Raw genomic sequence first — 23,816 nt, 5'->3', positions numbered from 1 at the left:
TTGGTTTTTCTTGCCTAAATTTAGAAGCATACTTTTCACACTATTGAATTTCACTGAATTTCATGTATCCATCCTACTATTGAACTAGCTACCACCTACGCTATATCTGCGCAGGGGTTTTTCCCCCCCAAAAAAACTGTGACAGTGAAAAAAATGTTCTTACAAAACTCATTTTCAGTAAAACAAACCCGCAATCAGTTCTTACTCTGCGTCGTAATTTCAGATCTGTCTTACCTTCCCAATGTCCATTGTATCCAGAGTAAAAATATCTATCCGGCTACGTTCAAAGTAATTTCCTAAGTCGTTATCAGAAACCAGCAGAAATTCCTTTTTGGTGTCTGCTTTCTCACCGTACAGCTTGATCAAAACCTTCGAATCAGAGCTGGCTCCTGGGACATCTCCTGTCTTAATACTGATGTGATAACTGATATCTGTGAATATATTAACATTTGTACACAAGAGACACGATCATATCCTGCAAAAGTGTGCGCTTTTGTTCTTCCAGGGATGATCAAAGCAGAGAGAGAGAGAAAAAATGAAGTTTTTTGGGGGGAAACTCAAGAAATCATAAATGAAATTAAGTTTGAGGAAAAGGATGCCCAAACTGGAACACTCCCGCTCTTTAAGAGAGCAAAGAATGAAAGTGAGCTTAATTATGTAATTTAGGTAATGTTATGAAATTTTCCCCATACAGCTGGATTCACTACAAATATGGCAGGTTTAATTTGTTTTTGTGTTTTTAAGAGAACGATATCTATAACTATCCAGGCGGCTGAAAGGGGAAAAAAATCATTTCCATTACTATGGATCGAGGGTGTCAAACTCAATTTCATTGTGGGCCACATCTGGGTTGTTTTTGGCCTCGGGGGGGGGATGGGAGGGGCCATGGTGGGTGTGGCCAGCTTGACATCACTCATGTCGAGAACGTCTGTGATGGCTCAAGCGCTCTCTGCCAGCAAAAATGGGCTCCCGAGCTCCATTTTCAGCCACAACCGGCTCCTGCTGCCTTCTGCCAGTGAAAACGGAGCTCGAGGCCCTGTGTTTTCAGCCGTGACGGCCTCCTGCTACTCTCTATCAGCGAAAACAGAACTAAGGGGGCTGTGCATGTCTCCTGAGCTCCTGTTTTGTTGGCAGAGGGTGGCAAGAGGCCATCATGGCTGAAACCACGGGCCCCCAAATCTCCTTTTTAGCTGGCAGAGGCACCATGGGCCAGTCTTTCACTATTTCCAGGGCAGCCCTGTGGACCAGATCTAAGTACCCCACGGGCCAGGTGTGGCCCGTGGGCCTTGAGTTTGACAGCCCTGCGATGGATGATCCATTCTATAAAGCAAGGGTGATCAGCCTTGGCCATTTTAAGACTTGTGGACCTCAACTCCCAGAATTCCCCAGAATTCTTGGACTTAAAAGTCCACAAGTCTTAATCTTACCAAGGTTGGGTACCCTCCTGTGAAGCAAGGAGAGAGAATTGATTGGGTTCCTAGCAAACGTGGGAATTAGTGAAGGATGCTGGGACTTGTAGTTCAGTGATCTTTCGAAACTCGTTTGTTTCCTATTCTTATTACGAAGGAAGGAGTAAGACTATCGGGTGGAGAATCTGAGTGCAATAAGAAACCAGCAAATATAAGAGAACAAACACATTTTGCCATGAGCCCTACTTGGAATGAATTGGACGGAGCTTTTTTTCTTTCTTTCTTTTGGTTCCCAGTATATCCATAGGGATAAACGCTAGCAGAAATGATGTTCAGCTAGCATTTACTATTCCGTTTAATAATAATTTTAAAAATCTGGGTTATTTTTTAGAATTGTAAGAAGATCACAAAGTCATTTCAGGAAACTCCGAAAGACGAAGACTACTTAGAGCATTATAAAACTGGGGGAGTGAGAGATATTTTATAGGTGCAGCCTGAACTGGGGAGAGGTTACTACAGCTTAACTCACTGTGTGTTATTTCCTTGCCCTTGTCAATCAACATGCTGCCCTCCCTCAAAAAGTAGGGGTTCTAACTCAAACTGAAAGCCGACACCCCTTGAATTAACTACAGGTAATCCTCAACTTACGACCACAGTTGAGCCCAAAATTTATGCTACTAAGCAAGACAGTTGTTAAATGAGTTTTGCCCCATTTTATAACCTTCCTTGCCAACAGTTGTTAAGTGAATCACTGCAGTTGTTAAGTTAGTAACATATTTGTTAAGCGAATCCGGCTCCCCCATTGATTTTGCAGGTCCGAAATTTGCAAAATGTGATCACATGACCTCAGGACACTGCAACCATCATCAATATGAGCCATTTGCCACCATAATCCGAATTTCGATCCCATGACCATAGGCATCAAATGGTTGTATGAAAGACAATGATTGTGCAAAAAAATAATAATGGTCATATAGTAAGTCACTGTTTTCAGTGCCATTGTAACTTCAAACAGTCACTTAACAGATGATTTTAAGTCGAGGACCATCTGTACTGCAGTTAGATCTGTTCTTCACAACATGTTCAAAGTGTTGACAACACTTTGAAACCATAGACAACATGTTCAGAAGACTAACTTCCCAAGCTAAACTCTGGGAATATCAGGTTGGATCAGTGGTGCGATTCAAATTTTTTTTTTTAAAAAAAAACAAGTTTTATTTTCAAGACAAACAATACATAGATACACATACAACAAAACATAAAAGCATAAAAAATCTCTTATCTGAAAGTTGATTAGTCCCGGGTTAAAACTCTTGGTACAGACACAAATTCAAATTCATATTCATTTTACATACCATTTCATATCTTATTAACATTTTCAGTTTTCTATATGTCTTCTCCTCTCCTTTAAATTTTCTCAATTTTATTTTATTTTATTTATCTCCTCTCAATTCATATCATAATATTTATTATTCTTTGTCTGTTCTATTCTAGCCAGCCCTTTATTTTCCTTCTTTAAAAAAAAAAAACTTCTCCTGTACACTATATGGAGTATGATGCCTTTATCTCTTTCCCCTACATTTATAATACTTAATATAAAACACATGACATATATTGGGATTCTGTCTGGTACATTCTAAAATTATACTATATTATCAAAAATAATACAAATCTATTCATTAGTATTACTATTCATTCATATCTTAAACATTTAAATCATTACTGTTCAATTAAATCACATACTTTTATGGGAGCCCTATTTTCCATAGTTATATATTATATCCCTCATCATATATTATAGCTCATTATTTCATTAAAAAGTACCTCCTTCTTCTACTTCAATTCTCATTTCACAAGAAATTTCGCTAGTATACCATATTCTAATCATTAATATTAACAATCATTTATATCTTAAACATTTTATCCATTTCAATTAAATATCATGCCTTTATGGGAACACTTATGCTTTTCAAAGATTATTACCCCCCCACATCACAATCTTAAATCATGTTTCGTTACAGTACTCCTTTTCTTAACCAAAAATTTCACTAATTTATGTTAAATATTTTATCACATTTTAGGTTACATATTGTTTCTAATTTTCTATGTTTACTTCTAAATACAAGTATAAAAATGCAGTCTTATGTATCTTTCTAGAATCCCTTTAACCATAAAGCTTATCCATTATCTCTAAAAAAAATTGCTTCTTAACATCTTGCTCCCCACTATTAGGACTTCTCATCCCTTCCTTTCTTTCTTGTTTCTTCTTCTCCTTATCCTCTTTAACCCCTTGTCTCTCCACCTCCCTTTTATTCTGCTTTCCCCCTTTCTGTTGTTTCTTAACATAATGTCCCCTTTTCACCTTATTCTTCTCTTTTTGGCTATTTTTCCAGATCTTAAAGACCTTTTTCCCTTTTTCTCTTGCTTTTTCTCTTCTCCAGTCAAAGTAATTTGTTCATCAAAGAAGGTTTCTCCTTCTTCTTTGTCCCCATCATCCTCATTCTGCTTCACATAAATATAAACCGCCATTTCCAAATATTGAAAAATAGTGTCAAGACCATCTTCCCCTCCTTGTTTTTCTCTTTCAAATTTTTGATATATAAGTTCCAATTCATCCATAGATGATGCCATTGTGTAGAGAAAAAGTTTTTCCAAACAACCACCCAGATGATTTAATCAAAAGTAATTTCCAAAGGTTCCAAAGTCACCAAACAATCCAAACAGACTATTTCTTTTAGATACCTTCTTCTTCTTCACTTTCTCTTTCTGGGGTTAAAGTAATCACAAATCCTTTTCAAATATATTTTTGGAAGTTTTTAAACTCTTTGTAATTCTAGGCAATCTTCTCCTTATTTTCAAACCTTGCTCCAATTCTTTTTCACTCTCCCTTCCCACTCACAGCCAAAAAGGTTTTTGTTTTTTTCTGCTGTCACTTTAGGAAGGAGAGTAGAACAAAAAAACTTTCCCCTTTAGAATATTCGCAGCTTAAAAACTCTCACAGGGAACAATATATACTTAGCAGCCTTCAAGATTCCAGGTCATTTTCTCCCGTCTTGTCCCAGTTAGAATCAACTTTCACTTTTCTTTCAGCTTCCTCCCTCCTGCACCTGCTTGTCCGGCTGCAGCTTTCTTCGTGGCGGCCATTGCTGACCGCCGTTCCTCCGCCTCGGGAAAAGGGGTTTAGCCGGTTGGGGAGGGATTTGCGACACCCCCAAACCCCTTGCCAGATCCCCCTGTCTTCAGCTGCCTCTGCGGGGCAGCTATATCCCCCAGATCCAAATGGATCGGGAAACCTTGATGGTGAACGCAGCAGGGATCGCGTGGTCGCGAATCCCTACCGCCGCCGAAAGGTTGCAAACCGGAAGTCCCGCGATTCAAATTTTTTTACTACCGGTTCTGTGGGTGTGGCTTGGTGGGTGTGGCAGGGGAAGGACACTGTAAAATCTCCATTCTCTCCCCACCTCACTAACCTGCTTTCCAGCCCTGTTCTCCTGTGCAGGACAACCAAAGAAGACCCATCCAATCAGCTGGGACTCGGGAGGCAGAGAATAGATAGGGGCAGGGCAGTCAGAGGTGGTATTTGCTGATTCTCTGAACTACTCAAAATTTCCACTACCGGTTCTCCAGAACTGGTCAGAACCTGCTGAATACCACCTCTGGGCTGGATGTAGTATCTGTTTTATGGGTGAGGGGCAGGAAATCTTACTGATCTCAGATTTGAAAATGTATTTCTCAGTATGGCAATATATTCATCTTGATAACCTTCACAGAACTCACTAAATCTAGTTACTGAAATGAACCCATGCATTAGATCAAAGCACGGAACAAATGAAATGGTTTACACCACTCACTGAGACCACAAAATACAGTACTTAATACAGGTTAAGAATAACAAGAGAACAGAACAGAACAAAACAAAACAAGAGGGAACAAAGGATGTTCTTTAATTAGAATTCTACAAATCAGTTTACTGTGCCATCGTGGCACAGCGGTTAGAGTGCAGTACTTCAGGCTACTTCTGCTGACTGCTGATTGACTGCAATTTGGCAGTTCGAATCTCAGCAGGCTCATGATTGACTCAGCTTTCCATCCTTTCAAGGTGGGTAAAATGAGGACCCAGATTTTTTTGGGGGGGGGGAGCAAGAGGCTGACTTTGTAAATGACTTAGAGAGAGCTGTGAAGCACTGTGAAGCGGTATATAAGTCTAAGTGCATTTGCTATTGTGGAGGTAAGAGGAAAAGTGCTTTGGATACTTCCAGCAACTTGGGAATCATATGGCAGAGATAAAGAAGGAGCAGAAGGAGCTAGATTGCAAGAAATGATCAGAACAGAACAGAATAATAGAGTTGGAAGGGACCTTGGAGGTCTTCTAGTCCAACCCCCTTTTCAAGCAGGAGAATTTTATACCGTTTCAGATGACTGCCCAATCTTTTCTTTAAAAACCTGCAGCCACCCACAGTTTCTGGAGGCCAGTCCTTCCACCAGTTAATTGTTCTCACTGTTAGGAAGTTTCTCCTTATTTCTAGATTGCTTCTCTCTTTGATTATTTTCCATCCATTGCTTCTTGTTTTGCCTTCAAGTGCTTTGGAAAATACTGTATGTTGACACACACACCCTTTTCTTTGGGACAGCCTTTCAAATATTGCAAGACTGCTCTCGTGTCATCCCTCTACCAGTCCTTCTCTTCATTAAACCAGACATATCCCATTCATACTAACCAAACTTGTTTGAATACAGCCTCTAATTTTTTTTTAAGTCAACTGATTAAGCATGTTCGATGACATAATCAGTATATAATATGAGGATAGTAACTATGTGAACTCGACACATTCATAAGAAATAATAAACCTCTGAAAGAATTTTATCACGAATAAAAAACCTGAGCAGTGGTGTACTTACTCAACAGGAGAGAAATTTCTTTTTTTTTTGCAGCTGCTAGTGGGATGTCATTCAGGAAATAGACATGATAAAAATAATAAGTTTCTCATGAACTAAAACAAAACCGACAAGCTTGGTCCAAAGAGTCACGTGATAACAAAGCAAACTCACTTTCCAGCATAGACGATCTCCCATCTGGAACCAACTCTCGAACAATCTGGCCATCGTCCTCATTTTTGTCAAGCCATCTGGTTAGCAAACAAAATGTAAGTTATCTGCTATTACTGATAAAGTATCAGGAGGCTTATTATAATTCTGGGAGGGACAGTGTATAGTGAAGGAAAAGCAGTGTGTTTAGAGTGATTTTTTTTTTTTAAATCAGAATCTAGAATAAAAAAAAACAGATTATTGGCATACTTGTAAAGGAAGTATTGCACGTTACAAAATTCAGACCTTCAGACTTTGAATTCCACTTTCTAATCAACATTCTCTACTCCTGCTTGTAGATTTACTAAAAACAAAAGAGAGCGAAAAATGATTTGTTTTGTTTGGGTATTTTTCCACGTCATTATAGTTGTGCTTTTATAGTTGTGTTCGTCTAGGCGAACACTATACAGAAGCCTGATGATGGCAGATGAGATTCTGCCGAAACATTGCTACAACTTTAAAAGCACAACTATAATGACGTGGAAAAATGCCCGAACAAAGCTGAATACCATATATATATAAATATTTGTTTGGATCTTTGGTTATTCGGGTTTTCTCCCGCGTAAAATTGGAAGTATCTAGGTGACGTTTCGATGAAGTCTCATTCATCATCTTCAGGCTTGTGTCTTCGGTTTTGTGCTTTGTGACGCCTTTATATCTTTTCCCTAAAGTTGTAACATTCAATATAATACATAACTTCCATTCGGATTCTGCTTGGTACATTCTTAAAATACACACTGTATTCTTAAAAAAAGAAAAGATTATAAATGTATATAATTAAAACAACATTCCATTCCAATTCAATTCTATCATTAATATTAATATTCATTAAAGTCTTAACATATTTAACATTACTTTTCAATTAAATATCATACTTCTATGGGAATAATTATAAGCTTTCCATAGTTAATTCCCCCCACCCCCCACTTATATTTTATAAAACATTAACTAATTAAAATGTTCCTGTTCCTTCCTAATTCAATTTTCTCATTTATTTTATTTCACTTATTTTATTCACAAACATTTCACTAAATTACACTAACTATTTTATCCCTCATTTTAATCATATGTTGTTTCCAATTTTCTAAAGTTATTTCTATTACTAATATAACAATACAATCTTATGTACCTTTACAGAATCCCTTTTTCAGTTAGATTTTCACCCATTATCTCTAAATAGGTCCTGTTTCTCTATATCTTGCTCCGGTCCTTTGTAACTTCTTTTCCTTTCCTCCTTCCCTCTCTTCTTCTCTCTCCCCTTTTTACCCCCTTGTCTCTCTACCTCTATTTCTCTCTTCTGTATTCCCTTTTCTGTTGCTTTCCAGTATTATACTTATTTTTGAATTATTTTTCTTTTCTTTGGTTGTTTTTTAAGTCTTAAATTCTCCACTCTCCCCCCTTTCCTTTTTCTTCACATAAAATTGCTTGTTCATTAAAGATGGCTTCTTCTTTGTCCCAGTCTTCTTGTTTTGCAGTCGTTTCTTGTTGTTTCTCATAGTTCCAAATCTCCATTTCTAAGAATTGAAAAACGAAAGCCAAAAGAACCCTTCCCTTCTTGTGCATCTTATTTGTACTTTTTAAGTTCCATTTTCAATTCATCCAGAAGTGGTGCCATTGTATAAATTTTTAAACAACCACCCGATTGATTTTAGTCATTCAAATATAATAACCAAGAATCCAAAGATCACCAAATAATCCAAATACACACAAGCTGTTTCTTGTTTGCTCTTTTCTTTTCACTTTCTCTTCCTGGGGTTACTATTTAGTTGCAAAGTTTCAGTTAAAATGTATCTTTTAGAAGTCTTGTTGAAGTTTTACTGTAGATTCTTTTTAATTCCAGGCAGTCTCCTCCCTCTTCCAGATCCTGCCCTTATTCTTTTTCTCTCCCTTCCTGCTTATGAAAAAGAAAAATTTTAATGTCCAGAAATTTTTATTATCCCTTTGGCATTTTGTTTTATTTTTGGCTTAATTGCTTATTGATGTCAAAACAGATTTTTCCGATTTCTTATTTAAGTCTCTTAGTTGTCAGTATAGGGAAGGAGAGAGAAGAAGAAAAAAGCTAAACCTTTCCCTTTTCACTTTCCTTCGCTGCTTCCAACTCTTCTTTGGGAGCAATGTTATTTTTTGTAAGTTTAAATTTCAGGGTACCTTGGTTGTTGCTTTTGCAATTTAACCCAGTCAGCCAAAACTTTCACTTCTTATCTTCCTCCTGCACATTCTTTTCCGGTCGAGTTCTCCTTTGTGGTGGCCATTTCTGACCACCGCTTGCAACCGCCTTCGGGAAAGGGAGTAATGGCCAGCTGAGGAGGAGAGATGCGGCTCTCCTCAACCCTGCTGGCAGTCTCCCCCCTCTTCACCACCTCTACGGGGTGGCTTAGCCCTGAAACCAACCGGCTTGGGACGCTCCAGCGGCGAGTCCAGACAGAAACCACGCACGATCGCGGATTTCTGTCTGTCGCCGAAGCCCTTCAAACCGGAAGTCCGATAGTTCTGGTATTTTTAAAGTCAATCTCATGTCCTGTGGCTTTGAGGTGTTGGACCAGGGAAGAGGTCGGTTCTTCTTTTTTGATTGAGTTCTTGTGTTCTTCAATGCGTGCACTTATTCTTCTGTTAGTTTGTCCGATGTATGTGGTGGAGCAGGCAGTGCAAGGGATTTCGTATACTCCTTGGTTTTCTAACTCGATTTTGTCTTTAGGGTTTCTTAGGATGGTGGATATTTTTCTGTTTGTGCAGAATGCTGTTTTAATGTTGTATTTTTGGAGGATCTTGCTGATTTTGTCTGTAGTGCCTTTTATATATGGGAGGAGGGCTTTGCCGTTCTCTTGTTCTCTGTCTTGGATTTTGGTTGGGGTTTCTTTTTGGATTAGGTGGGTAATCTTCGTTCTTTGGAATCCATTGGCTGTTAGTATGTTAGTGAGAGTGTGTAGTTCGGTTTTTAGGTGTTGTTCGTCGGCTAAGCATTTTGTTCTGGAGATGAGTGTCTCGGCTACAGAATTGATCGTTGCTGGGTGGTGGTGTGAGAGTGCGTGTAGATAGCTGTTTGTATGTGTTTTCTTCTGATAGATGATGTGTCCTAGGGAGCCATTGGATTTTTTGTATACTAAGACATCTAGGAAGGGAAGTTGATTGTTAGCTTCTGTTTCCATGGTGAATTGTATTTTGGGGTATAGGCTGTTGAGGTGTGTGAGGAAGTTGTTCAGTTTTTCTTTCCCGTGTGGCCAGATTATGAAGGTGTCATTTACGTATCTGAGCCAGAGTTTGGGTTTGTGATCATATTTTTCTAGAGCTTGTGTTTCAAAGTGTTCCATGTAGAGGTTTGCGATGACAGGTGAGAGGGGTGATCCCATGGGTGCTCCTTCTATTTGTTTGTATTTTTGTCCATTGTAGGTGAAGTATGTATTGGATAGGCAGTGGTTGGTCAGATCTAGGATGTGCTGGGGGGGGGGTTGTATTTGTTTTGGATAGCTGTCAAGGCTTCTTTTATAGGCACTTGGGTGAAGAGGGATATGACATCGAAGCTCATTAATAGGTCGCTGGGCTGTAAGTTTTGTTTCTTTATGATCTCAATGAACTGGAATGAGTTTCTTACGTGTGAGTTGATGGATTCTGCATAGGGCTGTAGTTGTTTGGTGAGAAATTTGGCTAGGTTTTGTAGAGGTGAGCCTATGGAGCTGACTATTGGTCTAAGTGGGGTTCCTTCTTTGTGTATCTTGGGGAGACCATAAAGCTTAGGGCATCTGGATGATTTCTCTCTGGGTATGATTCTTTGCTGGATTTCTTCGCTGATGGGGGAGGCTTTTATTTTGGATCTGGTGGTTTTTTCTAGATAGGTGGTGGGGTCTGTGTTTAGGGGTTTGTATGTGGGGTCTTGGAGTAGGTTGGTTAACTTGGTTTGGTAGTCAGATGTGTTCATAACTACTGTCACATTGCCCTTGTCTTCTTTGGATAAGTTGCTTTTGGGTGGTTTGCTAGTGCAGAGGATGTTGGTGATTTCAAATCTGATTCTGTTAGCATCACCAGGGTTGGTTTTGGTCAGGCTGGTTTCAGCTTCGCATATAATGGTTTCTGTGGGGGTGTGTTTGGGAACGACAGCAAAGTTGAATCCTTTCTAAAGGACATTGGTTTCGGCTTCGATGAGGATCTTGTCTGAGATGTTGTGCACTGTTTGTTTCATGTGTGGCTGTGAGGGGGGAGGAGTTTGTTTCTGGCGTTGTTGTAGTTTTCTGAGTTTGTTGGTGTGTGTGTCTGTCTTGAGGGTGGTCTGTGTTTCGGCTCTCCAGACAGCAAATTGTTTGGATTTGTCCCAAAGTGCGGGGTGAATCTTGTTGCTGAGTCTCAGGTGAAGTGTGAGGAGATCTTTGTTGATTTGGTCTAGGAGGAATCTTTTTGTGTGAAGTTAATTTCTAATTAGGGCCAATTCTGTTCTTTTTAGGATGCGTTTTGGTAGATTTTTTGTTTCGTAGATTTGTTTTCGTAGATTTTCACAGGTACAGGTATGTAGGTCTAGGTGTGTTTGGGTCTTTTCCCGTGTAAGATTAAGAGTATCTTGGTGATGTTTTGGCAAGGTCCCACTCGCCATCCTCAGGGTGGTGCTTTCAGCTTCAGGCCAGTGCAAGCTTTTTGCCACCCCAACCAGGCACCCAGATGAAACCTAGCTTCCTAATAAATGATAGCTGTCCATTTAATCGGAGCCAAGCTGCACTAAAAGCCTCCAATACAGGAACACGATGTTGCCAGCCAATCAAGACAAAAAAAGCCACAAAACAGACAGAAGATATTAGAAATACCAATCAAGCAGAACACAGCAAACTCCAAGACCAATAAACACAGACCAAGACTCCCAACCAATCGGGATGAAGAAAAAACCATTCTGGCACAGCAGTAGGCTAGCTCCAAATTTAAAACTAAAACGGCTGTGAACGTCTGACTCACAGACGAACACAATACAGAAGCCTGATGGCAGATGAGATTCTGCCGAAATGTCGCTACAACTTTAAAAGCACAACAATAATGACGTGGGAAAATACCCAAACAAAGCTGAATACCATACACACACACACACACACACACACACACACACACACACATGTCTGGCTTAAAAGTTCGAAAACATGCGTAACACCATTTGATCTAACTCCTACCATCTTGTATTCCAGGTACTCTTCTTTAATACACCAAGTTAATCTTACATGGAATTTAAAACCTGTTATTTTGCTGCTGCATCCATTTTGTTTCATTTCTAGATTTTATAAAGAAGAAATCAAGGCAAAGAGTTCTTCAGGTTAAGTTCAATGCTGTTGATTTTCAAAGACAACAATCTAGATTGTTGTATCATTTTCTTGCCATGAGAACGTGAATTATCTGTCATTGCCTCATGTGAACAGGGGGGTGATAAAATCTGTAGTTTTTCTATAGTCCAATCTTTAAACTTGTGAGTTCTTGGTGCTTTCCCAGACCAGACTCTGCACAGCTTTTTTCAAGATCAGCCACCAAATGGAATAGAATAGAATTGTTTTATTAGCCAAGTGCGATTGGACACACAATGAATTTGTCTTGGTGCAAATGCTCTCTGTATATATAAAAGAAAAGATACATTCATCGAGAGTTAAGAAACATAAGGTACAACACTTAATGATAGTCATAGGGTACAATAAGCAATCAAATCATATTAGGAAACAGTCAATATAAATCATAAGGGTACAAGCGACAAAGTTACAGTCATACAGTCACAAGTGGGAGGGGATGGGTGATAAGGAGTGATGAGAAGATTAATAGTAATAGTAGTGCAGACTTTGTGAATAGTTGGAAAGTGTTGAGGGAATTATTTGTTTAGCAGAGTGATGGTGTTTGGGGGAAAACTGTCCTTGTGCCTAGTTGTTCCGGTGTGCAGTGCTCTATAGCGTCATTTTGAGGAAAGGAGTTGAAATAATTTATGTCCAGGGTGTGAGGGGGTCTGCAGATATTTTCACAGCCCTCTTTTTGACTCATACAGTATACAGGTCCTCGATGGAAGGCAGGTTGGTAGTAATTGTTTTTTCTGCAGTACTAATTACTCTCTAAAGTCTGTGTCCGTCCTGTTGGGTTGCAGAACCAAACCAGTTATAGAGGTGCAGATGACAGACTCAATCATTCCTCTGTAGAACTGGATCATCAGCTCCTTGGACACTTTGAGCTTTCTGAGTTGGCACAGAAAGAGCATTCTTGGAGGTTACTTTAATGGTAGAGTACAAATATAAGCATACCATAATGTTTGAGGCAGGAGATTAAAAGTGGGTCAGAAACCAAACAGAAACAAAACTTGTGTACACCACTTAAAAGAAATAAGGCAGCTATTGTGACCACTCTAGATAAACAATGAGCAATCGTTAGTAATGTATTCCGATGAGTGGCTTTAAATTTAGTGCAGATAAAATTTTGCTGGATAGTGTCAATCATTTTAACTGGTTTTGGAAGGTTTTTTTTTTAATGGATATTTGTTGTTTATTTAAAATGGCTTACAGAAGGCTTCCAATGAAGGTTTTTTTTTTTTTTTGTTCTTTTTCTTAGGGAGGACAGATCTATTTGAAGGAGGAAATAGTTCACCAGAAAACACTTTTAAAGACTACGTTGACACTCAGCTTGTATAGGTGTCCTTGGTAATCTGCAGAAATTTGGGAGCAGAAAAGAAATCTCATATCTCAACCTACTTTTTACAGTTAACTGCCTACCCACAACAAGAAAGTAAAACTTAGGAAAGATTTCAGAATATTTGAACTGTATTTTAGTTGCTGGCAATTCAAAAGAGCCCTAAAATTTAGTTGGTATCTTTTGTTTTACATCACAGATGTTCCAATAGTATCTTGTATACTTGTATTGTGTATACTCACCTGAAAATTCTCTTAAGATCTAAGATGGTTTCCTGATAATCAAATTATAGTGGCTTCAAAAGAAAAGGAAGACACTTAATATTTTGAGGTATGGGATTTTTAAAGATCTGTTTTATTGATAGTTAAACAAGAGAAACAGGAGTTAGAACTTCGAAAACTACAAGAGAAATTAATTTTAATATTAGGGTTAATTGCTGTAACTTATTAATTTTATTAATTTTGATTAGTACTAATAATTCATATGTATCAATATTATGAGGGAAAAGCACTGTTGTTATAAGATTACAATTAGAGAACATATTATTATTACTATGATGAATATTATCAAAAGAATTGTAACCAGATAACACGCTGTTTATATGGATTTTGAACATGTTACTCTTTCTATTTATATTGATAAAAATAAAAATATAATGAGAAAAAAAATTATAGTGGCTTCACATGAACAAAGTGTTAGAAAATCTGTTTATATAAGGCACCACACAAACAAAGAGTACACACACCATGTACTTTAATGCTCAACTATTTAACTGGAAATAACTTTCCTCAGAATATAAAGAAGCCGTACATTATAACCTAGATGCACACTAAACAGTGTCATCTACTGGCTAAATAATTCTGTAGTTGTTGCAATACAAAATACATTTTAACATATATTCCAACACAAAGAGAGAGATAAATATGGACTAGGAAATGCATCCGTATTAAACTCATCCACTTGCTACACCTACAAAGTGTTACAAGATGTAAAGGAAAGAGGAGAATTTGGTTTACTGGAATAGAAATTGTATTTTGTACCTTTTTCTTTGGATGAATTATTGGGTCTTGCTGCGAAACAAAAGACTTTTAGAATTAGAAGAGCATGATTCAGTGTTTGGATGGCATGTTTATGGTACAATAAAATTAAAGTGGATTTTAAAAAGCGATTTTATTAGATGTGCCTATTGAGAATATGAATAGATATAAAACCAGGCTGGGGCTGAAAAACTTTTATAGATCACAGCAGAAGACGTATTTTAAAGAAGAGAAAAGCAGGTAAAGACAAATGGTTAATGTACTAGGAATTATTGGAAAATCACAAATGGAATATAAAATTAAATCAAGAGAATAACTGCGGAAGGATATAATTGTCAATGGGAAATTCTATTAAGTACTTAAAATGAATACAAACATATGGTATGAAGCAAAGAAAGAATTTGAACTGCAATTGTGTACAGATGATGAACATGTCATTGCTAAAATTTATGAATTTTTGTTGAAATCTGAAATGGAAGAGGAACAGGCTAAAGAGTGTATGATAAGATGGGCTAAGAATTTTTATTATAAGATACAGAGGGATCAATAGGAAAATATGGTCGAAAGGGTTAAAATTTATATTATGTTATGATCTTACATTTTTTAATATTGTATCATTGTACACAGTGTCAACTCATAAAACATTTTGTATACGTTTTATAGTTGACAACAGAAAGAAGGGAGGAGTTTCAAAGAGCAGGAGGCAGTGTGGAATCGAAAGTACATTCCATTCATATTTTCTTCAAACACTGATAAGATGACGGAAGCTTCTGCCATGCAAAAATCTAATTGGAGAGCATGATTGATGACTCTTGGCTACGGACATTTTTAATTGGATGATACACCCAGAGGGGTTGGGGGGAAAGCAGGATCAAGGGTGACAGTGAATTACATATCTCAGAGTTGGCTACACCCAGGTAAATACCAGACATAGAATGTTACCTTCAAATAAATATTTTTTTAGTTTTGGAGATGTGGCTCGAGGCTCATGATTTAATTGGAGTAACTGCTGGAATCCTGACACACAGGATATGGCTTGGTGGTTAAAGATGCTGAGCTTGTCAGCTGGAAATGTTCAAGATCCAAGTGCCACATGATAAGGTGAGCTCCCATCCATTGCCCTAGCTCCTGCCCATCTAGCAGTTGAAAAGCACGCAAGATGCAAGTAGATAAATAGGTACCACTTAGGTGAGAAGGTAATAGAGTTCTATGCACCTCAGCATATAGTCATGCTGGCCACATGACCACAGAACATGTCTTTCGACAAAGCTGGTTCTCTCAGCTAAGAAACAGGAATGAGCAGCGCCCCCTAGAGTTGGAAATGATTGGGCATGTATACATTTACTTTTATCATTCTACATGACTCCAGAAAAATTATCTACAATGTACAGAAGCATTCCATAATTATTTTGGAAATATGAACAACATATTCTATCTATCGTATATTCTATTCTATCTATCATCAACATTCTATCGTGCTTGGTGGATATGTAAAAATTTTTTTAAAATGATTCAGATATGAACATTGATACAGAAGAATTAAAGATTTTTAAAGATTAATATTCAATGGATACTAGAAGTTTTCCTTTTAGGACTGATGGATACGCAATTAGGAAAAAAAGGGCTTAAATTATTATTTCAATATATGATTACCATAGTGAATCTATTAGATAGACGGAGATAGAAAAATTCAGCTACGCGCCATGGAAGAATGGCTGGTGAAATTGACAGAATTTATTGCGATTGCCAAACTGACTTCTTTGATTAGAGAAAGATCATTATTGACATTTGTCAATGGTTGGAAACCTCTTATGGATCTTTTGCATAAAAAAAGAATTTGTGACTTATGACTTTAAAAAGTAAAAAGAGTAACTGTTGAAAGGAGGGAATAACAAAGTAATCTTAGAGAAATTTGTTTATAATTTTATACATAACTACCGAAAGGAAGATTGGAAGCCATTTTTTAATATATATTTTTAAAGGTTTCTCTTCTGTTATTTTCTTTTTTCAGTCTCCATTTTCCTTTTCCTTTTTTCCTCTTTCAGTTTACTATATTTGTAATGTACTTACTATACATGTAAAATCATTTAATAAAACTATTTTAAAAATTAAAAAAGGAAGTTGTAAGATATAGACAAAGGGTGTCTAACCTTGGCCACTTAAAAACTTATGGACCTCAACTCCCCAAATTCCCCAGTCTACCACACTAACTTGGGAATTCTGGAAGTTAAAGCCCTTCAGACTTAAAGTTGCCAAGGTTGGAGACCCCTGATGTAGATCACAGTACTTGTAGATTAATTCTATACCATTTAAACAACAACAGACAAGGACAATTAACATGATTGTTTAAGCAACTACATTTTTTGACTTCTACTGAAATGTAATACCCCTGTGCAAACTAGCATTAAAAAAAATAATGGCAGAAGGATCATATTTTCCCAGCTATTTTTGTTCAATGCTAATTAAGGATGATCATTCTTGGCTATGACAAGTGATAGATCTTATGTCAAAAATAAAAATAAAAATTAATCTTCTGCAGTGTAGAAGCAAAACCAATGATAAGCACAGACGTGTTAATAACTTCAAATAGATCAGATGAAATATCAGAGTTGGAAGGGATCTTGGAGGTCTTCTAGTCCAACCTACTGCTCAATCAGGAGACCATTTCAGATAGGTGGCTGTCCAGTTTCTTCTTAAAAACCTCCAGTGATGAAACCCCTACAATTTGTGAAGGCAAGCTGTTCCCCTGGTTAATTGTCCTCACTGTTAGAAGTTTCTCCTAAATTCCAGGTTGCTTCTCTCCTTGATTAGTTCCCATCCATTGTTTCTTGTGGTTTGGAAAATACGTTGACCCCCTCTTCTTTGTGGCATCCCTTCAAATACTGGAATACTTCTATCATGTCACCCCTATTCTTTCTTTTCTCTAGACTAACTGCATACCAAATTCCCCAAATTTCCTTGTTTTACTCTCCAGGCCCTTAATCGTCTTAGTTGCTCTTCTCTGCACTTTTTCCAAAGTCTCAACATCTATCTTGTTTGTAACATGGAGAAGTGTTGTAACTTGGAGAAGATTGATGCAACTGAACAGAAATAGGGGAAGAGTATAAGAAAAATATGTGGGGGGAGAACAAAGGCAAAAACCACAATGTGTTTTAAGAATAGAAGTCTTCAAAGAAATACGTTCCTTCCAGCATCCCACAATTGGGGCCAGAGTATCTATGTGTTTTCCCAATCTTGTTGAAGTACAGAATCCCATCACAGGAGAGGGAATCTAATGACTAGAGATTAAATTACTACACTGGTGAAGACTTCTCAGTCTTCTTGACTTCTTGTCTTCTTCACATTTCTCTATGCTCACTTCCGTCACATGCTCTCCAAGACAGTCCATTGTCCCTTTAACAAACATTTCAAGACGATTGTCAACAATTCTGCTGTTACCAATTAATAACAAATTCTCCTTTTTGGTAGCAATTTCTCTGGGAGCTGCTGATTTCACTAGTTGAGGTTTCCGATGCTAAGCGAGAGTAATTTCATACTAAGTGGGTGGCATCAAAATGTTCTTTGTTAAACCCTGAGCATTTTGTCTAAACAGTTTGTCATGCCATTGTAGCTGAATGTCCACTGAGGAAAGTTGGACAATTGGACACATACTTCTCTGCCCGTCCTTGACTGGAGATCCTGAAGGCACATTAAGAAAGCATTTGTCATGGTGACAAGAGGGATGAGGAAGAAGGAAGTTATGACTGGAGGCATGTAATCTGGCCATCTTCGGAACAAATGTCATTGGATTGTACAGGTTGCAAAATGTCATTATACAGATCTTTGTTTTTTGTTAGGATGGACATTATTCCCTAGTCTTGAAGGAAATAAACAGGAATGTAATTATAGGAATGTCCAAGGGGAGGCATGGAAACTTATAAACATCATTAGTGAATATTATTGTCTCAATTTAGCATCCTCTGAGGATGTTGGTTATGCTCTCCCACATCCCAAGCTGTGAATATTAAGATATTATATTTTGAATTTTGACAGTCTGCTTATAACATTCCTGTGAAGAACTGGTTTTATATTGAAGATACTAGTTGAAATAGCTCTACTGCAATAAAGTTAAAGCTTCAGAGTCATTATTTGATAATACTGTACATAGGATATGGTTTTATCATATTGCTTTGATCATTCTTGATAATATATGAACCTTGAAACAATCACGGATCAAATTCCATTGGTCCAATCAAGTACAGTGGTACCTCAAGACTCAAGACATTAATGGAATAGAATAGAATAGAATATAGAATAGAATAGAATAGAATAGAATAGAATAGAATAGAATAGAATAGAATAGAATAAGAGTTGGGAGGGACTTTGGAGGTCTTCTAGTCCGGGGTCGCCAACCTTTTGGACCTCAGGGACCACCAAACTCATAATTTTAGATCCCAGGGACCACTAACCGGTTCTGGGGGCGTGGCCTAATTTGTGGGTGTGGCTTGGTGGTCATGTGACTGGCTGGGCATGGCTTGTATGTAAATATTATAAATATTTATATAAATATTGAATTTTTTATAATAAACAAAGACAACTTTTACCCAAAATCAGGTAAAGCAGGCAGATTGAGGTGCTCACAGAATCATTCAGTGATCTATCTATCTGCCATCGGCTAGCTCAGTCTCTCAAATTTGCTTGCCGTGAGTCTGCACTGAATTTGCTTGCAAGCAAACCTTCAGTCCTAAGGGAGGTTCAGCTGTGCTAAGCCGAAGATCTAAAGACTAGCTAGAAAGGAAGAAACCCAACCATTTCCTGCTTCCTAGCTAATCTAAATCTCCCAGCACAGCAGAACACCTGATGGTTGGAAAAAGAAAAAATAGCAATTTAGCAGGCAAGTTTACCAGGTAAGGAGTGAGTGGGCGGAGAGGATTCTCGCGGGCCATGTGGGCGGCGCAGCCTTGCATTTCTGCTCAGCCTGGATTAATTACTTTGCTCTAGGGTTGAGATTTCTCTGTGGCCCACCAAAAAATTTTCACGGCCCACCAGTGGGCCACGGCCCACCGGTTGGCAACTGCTGTTCTAGTCCAACCCCCTGCCTAGGCAGGAAACCCTACACCACTTCAGACAAATGGTTATCCAACATCTTTTTAAAAACTTCCAGTGTTGGAGCATTCACAACCTCTGGAGGCAAGTTGTTCCACTGATTAATTGTTTAACTGTCAGGAAATTTCTCCTTAGTTCTAAGTTGCTTTTCTCCTTTGTAAGTTTCCACCCATTGCTTCTTGTCCTGCCTTCATGTGCTTTGGAGAATAGCTTGATTCCCTCTTCTTTGTGGCAGCCTCTGACATATTGGAACACTGCTAGCATGTCTCCCCAGTCTTTCTTTTCATTAAACTAGACATACCCAGTTCCTGCAACTGTTCTTCGTATGTTTTAGACCCCAGTCCCCTAATCATCTTTCTTGCTCTTCTCTGCACTCTTTCTAGAGTTTCCACATCATTTTTTACATCATGGCAACCAAAACTGAATGCAGTACTCTAGGTGTGGCCTTACCAAGGCCTTATAAAGTGGTATTAACACTTCACGTGATCTTAACTCTATCCCTCTGTTTGGTTCTGGGAGATGTGATGACTACCAAAAACGATAAGCACCAAACAATTTTTTCCCTATAAGGTAGTGAGTTACAAGTCAGCTGACACCGAAAAGTTTTAGCTTGTACATTGAGTACCAAACAAACATTGAGTACCGGGACACAATTTTCACCTCAAAATGCGTTTGAGTAGCAAATTTGATGAGTTTCAAACCAGTTGAGTACCAAGGTACCACTGTATTCAGTTCTCAATATTAATGGAAATGGGTTAAGAACAACACATTCTTAATAAAAATGTCCACCATCTCAAATGGAATAAATATATCTTCTCTTCATCCTTTCTTTTTTCCCAAACAGAGGCCATTTTTCCAATTTAATGATTCTTAATTCAAATGAAAGAAAGCTAGGATTGTTCTCCACAAAAATGCTGCCTTCAGCAACATCCTTGCAGTAGGTTCAACCATACTTCTTTATCCTTGATTGGTTGATTGATTAGCCCTTGGACCATATAAAATTCAACCAGACTCAAAATCAAGGCATCACATCGCTGTGGATCAAAATTAAGCTTTTCAAAACCATGAAGGATTCGGAAGTCTCCTTGACCAGCAGGCCTGGAATGGGTTTTATCCAAAATCTACAGGTCATGGAGATGTCTACTTTCCTTTATAATGGAGGATGCAGTGGGCTCACACCTTGGTCTTAAGGAGACCACAACACAACCTACAAACAGAAGGCAGCCATGTTGACAAAGAACTGAAGGTGTCACCGTGGATTGGCTGCTTCCTCTGCAGGCTATCATGTGGTTGTACCCTAGAAGGCTGAGATAATGGAGGTATGAGGACAGCAAAATCATTTTTTTCTCAGAGGCAGCCAAAAGGTACCTAAGGAGATAGTTAAATTGCATGTATCTGAAATGAAATTTCGTTTCCCCAAAATAATTAGCTTTACATGGAAAAGTCACCCGAGAATCGCTGAGAATATAGTACTGCAAACAAAATTGTTTCTCCATCAAAGATGGAGATAACTTTGGGGTGATCTTCCTTTGGGGTAAATATATACATTAAATACTTTTTTCCCATTTTTCCAGGGTTATTTGGAGGAGTTTTGTTGGCTTAATATTCCTTTTGGGTCACGATTGGAACATCTTGGTTTTGAATTCTTATTTTTTATGTATTCTCTGGGGTAACATAAACTATGGGTGTCGACGGAGATTCTCTGTCATCCAGGTCATGGTTGTCCCAAAGGTGCTTTTTCAAAAGGCAACTGGACTTCCTTTGTTTTTTCCTTGAAGACATTTCGCTTCCCATCCAAGAAGCTTCTTCAGTTCTGACTGAACAATGGGGGATGGAAGGATTTACAGTATATTTATTGCAGTCATCTGGTCATTAAATTCTTTCTGAAGGTCGTTGAAGCCAGTTGGAGGTTTATCTGTGCCCTCGGGGGTCACCTGAACAGTGCAAATGGGTGTGGACTGCAGCCCATCTGCATTTGAAAGACAAAGGCACTCTTTTGAAGATAGCAAAGTCCACATTCTGGACAGAGAGGACCATTAGTTTGAAAGAGGGGTCAAAAAGGTCGTCTACATTAAGACTGAACAGCCTTGTCACAACAGGAGGGGTGGATACCACACAACCCATCTCATGTTTACCACACAGTCTTTTCAGCAATTCCAAGCAGGTTCCACATCCATTTACGCTATTCAGGGGACTTCCAAGCAGGGTGGGATTCAAAATTTTTAATGGTTCTGTGGGTGTGGCTAGGTGGGCGTGGCCATGTGACTGGGTAATCATGGCTTCTTTTTTTTTTTTTTGCAGCGCTGCCTCCTGGGCAAAGCAGTAAGACACCAAGGGGGATCCCGGCACACTGGTCATCTGAACAGCTGGTCGTCAGGAAGGGGGAAAAAAAGAAATACCTTAAGGAGTGACTGGGCAGGAAAGAATGCAGTCAGTGATGTCGGGCATGCACGCGATGTCGCGCATGTGCGATAAGGACTGACTGGGCGGGGAAGAGCCAGCTAGGGGCACGATTTGCCGGTTCTCCAAACTGTGCAGAATCATAACAACCAGTTCTATAGAACCGGTTCAAATTACAGTAGAATCCCACCCCCTGCTTCCAAATGGCCTCAATAAATCTCAGAGGGAGTACTAACGACCAGAGGACTGTAGGAATATAAATCCTTCCATTCTACACCATTAAGGCAGAACAGAAGAAGCTTCTTGGATGAGAAGCAAAATGTCTTCAAGGAAAAGAAACAAAGTTTAGTTGCCTTTTGAAAAAGGACCTTTGGGATAAAGTATGAATGCAACTCTAATTTATATATTGCTGGAGAATGAGGCAGGAAAGAAGTCGTAACACTGCCGAAGCTGTACTTTAGAATGTATACAGTAGAAAATTTCCAAATTTTAAATGTCATTGATATTTTTTAAAAAATAAATAAATAAAATCTCTGTGCAGATTTTAAGAAAAGCTGTCAGAAAAACATTTTAGTGCCACTTTTTTTTGTCAGCGGTGCTATCTTTCTACTTGAAAAGGTATCTGTTTTTATCTGTGCATTTATGTTTTTATTATTGTGCAATTGCGGCCTGCTTCAAAGCCTTGGTTCCAGATAGGTAGTCCTCGACATATAACCATAACTGAGACCAGAATATCCGTTGCTAAGCAAAGCGGTTGCTCAGTGAGCCGGGCCCAATGTTATGACCTGTTTCCAAACTGAACCTCTCTGCCCATCCCTTAACCGTCTGACATTATTCTTAGCTCCAAAAGAAATAAACATGCTTTCACAGCTCATGCTTTGAGGGGCGGAAATGCTTTGTTAAGTATTTAAACATGCCCCCACCAGGGATTTCTCTGGAGGTTATTTGCTGAAAAGAATCTTATATTACGGGAGACCTTTGGCTACTGAAATGTCAGGGGCGGCTTTGTCATTCCAGTTCATATGGTGTAGATCTCTTGTTTGAGTCTTTTCTTTTTGGCAGCATATATAAACCACCACGAAGAGGTTGGATGGGACCATCCCAACAATTTGTTGCTTAACAGTTCAAGATTGGTTGTTTTTTTTTTAATTTGTTGATACGAATTGTGGCTTTCTCTTTAAAGGTCACCGTTAGCCCCAGATGGCTGGCTTCTGTTGCATCCAGTATAGCACTGCAATAAGGTTTTAATGTTGGGTTTTATAAATAATAATAATAATGATCTAATAAGGGAGAATGTTTGTAGCTGAAATGAGGGGTCCTTGGTGCTCTCTGAGCTTGGTTGTTTTCTTGCAGACGTTTCATTGCCCAAACTAGGTAACATCATTAAGGTTAGTGAGTGGGGTTTGTTATATATGCATATATAAGAGAATGGACACCCCTCCCTTCTAGCATTGATGATGTTACCTACCTAAAGAAATGTTCTGTAAGAAAACAACCAAGTTCAGACCCCTCCCCTCAACTAAGCAACCAACCAAGGACCCCTCAAATTACGGGTCTTTATCTGTATAACCCAAGGGACTCTGTTGTGACCAGCAGGCATTAAGGCAAAAGATTTATCCAGATGCCTTGGATATGTGGCTGAAGGGCCTAGTACCTGAGAAGATCCTGATTCATATTGTATACCTGTAGCATGGGAATTCTTGAGCCTCACTTTCTGGTTGTCCATCTTCCCTCACTATCACTTTAGCAAGGTGCCAGCCACTGCTTCCTCCTTTGCCGTCATGCCCTATTCTCACCCTGCTCACCTGCTTCAGGTGGACTGCTTCAATGATGAATTGGTCAGCCTTTGATAGAAGGGGGGAGGGGGAGAAAAAAAAGAAAGGGTTAAAATGGCAGGCAGAAGGATCAAGATCCATAGGTGTTTTTTTTTCTTGAGCTAGAAAAGTGGCTAAGGATCAAGGAAAATGTTCCTTGACTTGCCTTAAGCGATGGAGCCTTCCTCACTTGTACCATCTGTGAAATGGGAAGCGTAACAGCCCATTTCCAAGAGATGGTTGCCATCCTTTGAAACCCCCCACAATCAATGCTGAAACACAGTTAATCCTCAAATTACGACCACAGCTGAGCTCAACGTTTCTATCGTTAAGCAAGGCAATTGTTCAGTGAGTTTTATGAC

At 38.6% G+C, this 23,816-nt stretch overlaps 1 protein-coding gene across 1 annotated transcript in view; it reads right to left on the bottom strand.

Moving 5' to 3' along the window:
* The window catches only part of LOXHD1 (lipoxygenase homology PLAT domains 1), a 238,550-nt gene that overhangs the window by 128,959 nt on the left and 85,775 nt on the right, over nt 1–23,816 (bottom strand). The window contains exons 15-17 of the mRNA XM_087953943.1: nt 23,324–23,484; nt 6,459–6,535; nt 235–431 (exon numbers count right to left, since the gene is read on the bottom strand). Coding sequence (XP_087810069.1) covers nt 235–431; nt 6,459–6,535; nt 23,324–23,484 — 435 coding nt within the window. The remainder of the gene's footprint in view (nt 1–234; nt 432–6,458; nt 6,536–23,323; nt 23,485–23,816) is intronic.

Source organism: Notechis scutatus, chromosome 2 (assembly GCF_049901735.1).
Source record: "Notechis scutatus isolate UNSWTSFEM ecotype Mainland chromosome 2, rNotScu1.2, whole genome shotgun sequence".
In the NCBI taxonomy this organism is placed as follows: domain Eukaryota; kingdom Metazoa; phylum Chordata; class Lepidosauria; order Squamata; family Elapidae; genus Notechis; species Notechis scutatus.
The sequence above is the reverse complement of the archived record's forward strand: the minus strand, read 5'-3'. Positions and strand labels throughout refer to the sequence as shown.